General features: G+C 43.2%; 1 protein-coding gene across 1 annotated transcript; it reads left to right on the plus strand.

The window, feature by feature from the left end:
• Nucleotides 1-1,047: 1,047 nt before the first annotated feature.
• On the plus strand, nucleotides 1,048-6,262 carry stmn3 (stathmin-like 3). The gene is made up of 5 exons (XM_012829350.3): nucleotides 1,048-1,211; nucleotides 3,468-3,563; nucleotides 3,891-4,069; nucleotides 4,454-4,645; nucleotides 5,262-6,262. Exons 1-5 carry the CDS (start codon nucleotides 1,193-1,195, stop codon nucleotides 5,319-5,321), a joined length of 546 nt encoding a protein of 181 aa, XP_012684804.1. The 5' UTR covers nucleotides 1,048-1,192; the 3' UTR covers nucleotides 5,322-6,262.
• The last annotated feature ends 162 nt before the right edge of the window (nucleotides 6,263-6,424 follow it).

Here is a 6,424-nt window from a genome sequence, read left to right on the forward strand (position 1 = left end):
TCCTCTGGGATCCCACCGACATCTGCTGGGGCCTGTGCAACCAGCCACCATTATGTAACGTGGCATATGAAGGTACAGTCATCAAAGTTGTATGAGGGACTAGCACGCAACACTTCATCATATTAAGGCTGCAATGAATTGTGTAAGAGCCCCTCTAAAATGGTAGTCTGTCTGAAAATCCTGAAAGGTCAATAAATTGTAATTAGTTTCAGACTAATTAAAGTCATGTTTATTCATTTCATGAGTACAGACCCTCATTTTATAGCCATTAGAAATATCTTGCAAGTGCACAAAATATGAAGTTAATAACATTTAAGAATTTAAGTCCCCCCCCCCCCTTATTTATTTTCAGCCTTTGCTGTCAATCAATAGCTGATTTGAGATGATAATCTGTCCTTTTTGAGGTTGCACGCAATCAAGGTACCTCCTCCCTCCCCCGGAGAATAAACCAATCAATACGGTTGTCTTGCTCTCATCAAATTCACTTTCCTGTTTTCTGTCCCACTTATTTCATATCTGGACACACATGATATGTGATTTGGAGTAACATGCTGCTCATAGTGATGTCAAATATGGTGGGCTCTTGTATGAGTCGTGCTGAACAAATGCTCTTTTCACGTGTGGAATTTACTTTGTGGCTGTGAATTCGTCATGCTACTTAGGGTTGTTGAAACATACTCCCGCTTTCCAGGCGGTGCGATGCAGCATCGCTCCTCTAAAATATGAATACCATGACTCAGGAATCACTCAGGGGAATGGAAATGTCTTTGCTGAAGTTAGTGGTGTGGCCGTGTGTGTCTGTGGGAGGAGGGTGTGTGTTCCTGAGTAACACTCAAACCGTGTGTATTTCCCAGCCTGCACGTGTGTTAGTGTGTTTATATGCATCAGTGCAGCCCCTGAACCATCCGCCCACCCCACCCCAAACTCCCATCTCTTGCTCTCTCTCTCTACATCCCCCTCCATCCCTTTCTCTCTCCCTCTCTCCCTCCCTCCCTCCCTCCCGTTTGCATCCTCCAATAGAGAGCATCATCTCTGCGGCGCTGGGCTGCAAGTCCCTCGTCTTCCCCTCCCCTCTCTCATTCTGCCTGTCTGTCCTCCCACTCTCATTCCTTCTCGCTCCGTCTCCACGGCTCACTCTTCCTCTCCTGAACATTCTTCAGCCTCTCCTCATCCGCCCTCCTGCAGCTCCATCATGGCCAGCACAGTCTCAGGTAAGGCCACTGTGTTCTTTCTTATCTGGGTAAAACACTGCAACAAAAGGTTACATGCTTTATTCGGCTGGTGGCTCAGTTATGTATAGATGATATTCAAACACCCACCGTCACATTGATTTATAACCCACTGTTAGATTTACATCTCTCTGACTTCATACAGCTGACAGTCATGTGGCTTTGATTGTGGGTGACATCATGTTAATGGTAGATGTTAATGGTTAATGGTAGATAGAGGTCACTGAGTAATCTAGAGCGTGCACAGTGTTGTATAACTGGTGCATGTGTCTGCACCAATGTCCTATTCGTCTCGTGCGCTTGCTGGGAGAGGAACTTCTCTCTCTCTCTTTCTCTTTTTTTTCTGATGCAGAGCTGATGTTGTATGCTTCAGTGGCCAAGTGTGATCAAATGGGCAGTATGACATGGCCTGCTCACCACTGCAGAGGTGAAGCAGTCATTAAAAAAAGAAAGCAGGCAGGTTCATTGGGAGGCCAGCAGTGCGGCAAAACGCCTGTTTAGGTTGCACCAATTCAGCCACAACTCCTCACCGCCTGTGGGCAGGTGCTGCGTGTGTGCTTGCGTGCGGAAAGGGCTTTTTGACGGAGGAGTGAGTCCTGTGCATCTGCAGTTCCATTAATCATTCTGAACTTCCCCTGCAGCAAATTCAGCACATGTGAAAAAGAGAGCTCAGCACCTCCCACTCACACATCTGTTCTCAAGGAGACCGGTTTGAGCCCAGACATTATTATTAACATTTGTTTTGTTTTTTAATCTGTCCTTTAATCTGTCCTTTAATCTGTCCTATCCGAACCAACAGGGAGCTTCTTCCTTTGGAAGATGTGAGTTGTACTAGGTACAAAACTGTCTGACTGTCAATAAGTATTTACTCAATGTATTTCATTCTTTTGTAACCTGCTTTTGTCGTGAAGATCTGACTGTGCTACCAACCTCTGTATTGATCAACTGTTTTTTTTTTTTTTTTTTACTGACTTCTGATCCCTTAACTGAAAACAACAAATGCCATGAAACTGCAATTTCCTCCAGTGCTAGGGAAAGGATTTTTATAAAAGAATTAGGGCAGGCAGGAAGTCATTTAGGCCTCTGAATTATTTAGTGGATGCTCTGTGTTCTTTAACAGCGGCCTTAAGGCTTCTCAACAATGTCCATCAAAATGGCTCGTGTGACATGGCGTGGCTCTCCAGGGCATGGGATGTGAATAAACATTTAGTATAATCACGCAGAAATCTACACATGCCTTTACACAGGATGGGGGGTAGAAAAGTGTTGTATAACTTTAAAATCTAAAATGTATTAAAAAAAAGAATTTAAGAGGGAGACTCCCCCATTTCATAACACTGTAACAAAACATGTGTCCTGATCTTCAGACCATCACTGCCACGGTTCTATGTGCTACTCCTCTTCCTGATGGAGTTCAAACTGGGCTTTTCATATGGTAGTCTGTATCCTGCAGTGTCAGCAGAGAAGCCCCACTGGGATAATTTCATTAAACCCATTAGAGGAGGACCAAACACACACCATGCCACAGTAACATTCACTTATGCAAACATGCGCCCAGCAACAGAAGGCTTATCTCTTGTTAAAACAAATTTCCTGTTATATTTTTGTGACTCTCTCTCTCTCTCTCTCTCTCTCTCTCTCTCTCTCTCTCTCTCCCTCCCTCTCTCTACCTCTCCCTCTCTCTCTTTCTCTCTCTCTCTAGTTCTGCCTTTAAACCCAGACGCACAATTTTACAGCATCTTTCTTGACGTGGCATTCTAAAAATATTTCACATTTGCATGCCCCTCCCTCCGCCTTCACCCCCACCATGTTACTGCTGAGGTGCACTCTGTCCCTGAGACTTGTAGCTCAATAATATATGAGTCAGGTTATATGAGGACGATGGCCACGGATTGGCTGCTCTTTATGTGTCGCAATGAAGGAGGAAGTCAGCAGACACAGCAGCAGTCCTGTCCACAGGAAATGCTTTATTATGTCATCATTTCCCCTCATTTTCCTCACTTCAAATGACCAGTGTTTCAAATAGACCATTTCCCCATGAAAAGCACACCCATGCAGGACAGGCCCTGTGTGTTCTAGTTATGCATACCTGGCTAAGAAAATCAGAAATGACTTTTAAGAAGCAGGTTGGTGCTGCCTGAGCCTATGCATGTCGTATTGTCTATGTCCGTCTTGTTCCTTGAGTATGCCTGTGTTTACGATCAAGGACTTTCTCTCTCTTCCACTGTTCCTCTACAGCATACTCAGACAAGATCAGGGAGATGTCTCTGGTGTCTCTCATCTGTTCCTGCTTTCACACACAGCCTCACCCAAACACCATCGCCCATTATGAAGGTGAGTGCTGAACACAAGCAGCAGGCCTCACTCGGTCTGCCAGCAAGCCAAAGGGAATTTGCCCATTGCACATCCTTTTTTTAATGGGCTGAATTTAATCAAGAATGTTAGCTTCTATTCATTAATAACCCTGCAAAACTAGTAATCAGAAACTCTCTTGTCACAAATCAACTAAAACAGTATGTGCCATTTAATTACTGAAAAAGCTGAACCCAAACCAAAGCTGCAGTTCCCCAAAAAAGAAAACTGCCTAGGGACACATTTTATGTTTGAGAGGTAGTTGTTTTTACTTTATCTGTTTCCCCATTGGTCTATCTGTGTGGACAGATATGGAGGTGAAGTCACTGAATAAGCGGGCCTCGGGCCAGGCCTTCGAGGTCATTCTGAAAAGCCCGACTGATTTGTCCCCGGACCGGCCTCAGAGTCTGGTTCTGCCCCAGATAAAGAAGGACGTCTCTCTGACCGAGCTGAAGAAAAGACAGGAGGCTGCTGAAGAGAGGAGGAAGGTACCAACCAAATATTTCTGCTCACATCTAAATACAAGGAGATAGACAGTGGGGTATTGTCCTAAGATTTTTTATTTGAGCACATGATGAACCCTGGTAAGTGATAAGTGTCACAATGTATATGTTACAAAGTATTATAGTGACAAGTGATATAAGTGTATAAGTGTACAGGACATATAAAGGAACATCTGTCTATACATGTATATGTCCTATGAAGAATCGTTTAGTGAGCATACACATATCCACAAAATAAATCAGATAGGCACAGAAACAGATATGAAACGAAACCCTAATATCTCGCTCAAAACAAAAACTGTCTACTGAAATCCCATTTTAAAAAGATGGCATGTTTTGAGATGTGTGTCTGTGCTCTCCGCTCCGCAGTCTCAGGAGGCCAACGTGCTGAAGCAGCTAGCAGGGAAGAGGGAGCATCAGAAGCAGGTGATCAACAAGGCCCAGGAAGGAAACAACAACTTCAGCAAGAAGACGGAGGAGAAGCTCCAGCAGAAGATGGAGAGTATCAAAGAGAACCGCAATGCACGTCTCAGCGCCCTGAAGCAGCGTCTACGTGAGAAGGCAAGTCTTTGCCATTGGCCTCAAAACTGTTGTGTTTACCTGGCCATTTTTGTTTTTCATATTCATATTTTTCAAATGAATACAGATTGACAATTATAGATTTACTTCTATGATAAATTATATGTCAGGATGTGAACCATTAATTTGCAACAGCACATCAGGCATGTTATGACTGTAGCCTGCCTACAGCCAATCTATCTCTTCTTAGACCAGATTATAATCTCAAAGTGAAAAAGGGAGGGGATTCAGTCCTGACAAATCAGCAGGCAAAGAACCATTCCAATGTGGCAAGGGGTTAAACATCGATTTGGATCTTTTTTTGGAGGTTCTGATGGTGAACTTAAGAGAAAATTAAAAGTCACATAGGCCTCTCTTAAGGTGAATGATTGTAAACTGGGTCTTGTCAATTTAATTGCTAGCCTATCTCTCTATATAGCTACCTTGGTGCTGCCAAGCTTTCGTGACATGATATAATCAATAGACCACTTTGAATCCATGGAGTAGCTCCAGCCCCCAATGACTGCGGCAGATGTGGGTTTGGCAGAGCCAGCCTACCATGACTCAGCCAGTAAAACATAAATAATAAATAATCCCTCTGCCTGTCTCCCTCTCTTAGGAGATCCATGCCGCTGAAGTCCGCAGGAACAAGGAGCTGCAGGCAGACCTCTCTGGCTGAACGCGCTCTGCGCAGCCCTCTACCATTCTCGTTCTGTCTCATCTGTCAAACTGAGTTTTCGTTGGGGGATATGCTGCTTCCAAAGCCACTCTGTCTTAAAAAAAAAAGCTCATCTGTGATCCAAATCGGCGGTTGTTATTCTGCACATCACGTCAGAAATGATACCATATCTTTCACAAAAGTCTGTACTCACACTCAAACTATGCCTTCTGCTACAGCGATACGGTAGGAAAGTAAAAGAATAAGGACACAGCTGTGTAACAGTGTCCCCACTCTTATTCAATCCATCTCACAACCTTCCAAGATAATGACACCATGTTTGTAATCATTTTGTTGACTGTAACAACTGTATGACATGGATATATCACAGAATGTTCCCACATGAAACACTTGCACAGTGATTCACAATAGCCTACTGTCCGTAGCACAGGATAATGATAAGTTTCATTTGCAGAGCATTGCTTTGGAATTGAGGTTTTTTTTTGTTTTTTTTTGCCTGAATTACCGTCAAGTCTGACGAGTCTCAGACCTGTTTATATTAATGCCAGTAATCACACTGACATTTAGTCTGAAATCAAAAAGGCTTAGAAAATTGTGACATTTTGCACCTCAAAGAGAAGTGCACATTAACAGTCATATTCAGCCTTTACAGATCTTGATTGGTGCTTCTCATGTACACGTGTGTTACCCGAGGCTGGTTTATTCCCCCCCCCCCCAAAAAAAAATCGGTCACAGTAACATAATCCAGTTGTGCCAGTACACAATAACATCAATCTGTTGACTGTTACTGGACAAGCAATCAGAATGTAACACGTGAGATATGAATGTTTGAACACGTTTTACAACTTCTCACTTTGAACACAGTGTCCATGTTGGTATGTCCACAGATTGCTGATCTCAAATAAGGGTTGATGAATGATAATAAATATGGTTGCAATGTACTCTATCTACTGTCATTGGATTGCACTTTTCAGTAAATTGAGAGATAATGCCCACAAGTCATTCTTCTAATGTCTGTCTGTTCTTAAACTATGTGTTCTATAGAAATGCACACATTTCTTGTTGCATTCATATGCCAGTATAAACACAACAGGTTTCAACCC

The sequence above is a fragment of the Clupea harengus genome, chromosome 5, assembly GCF_900700415.2.
Source record: "Clupea harengus chromosome 5, Ch_v2.0.2, whole genome shotgun sequence".
Lineage (NCBI taxonomy): Eukaryota > Metazoa > Chordata > Actinopteri > Clupeiformes > Clupeidae > Clupea > Clupea harengus.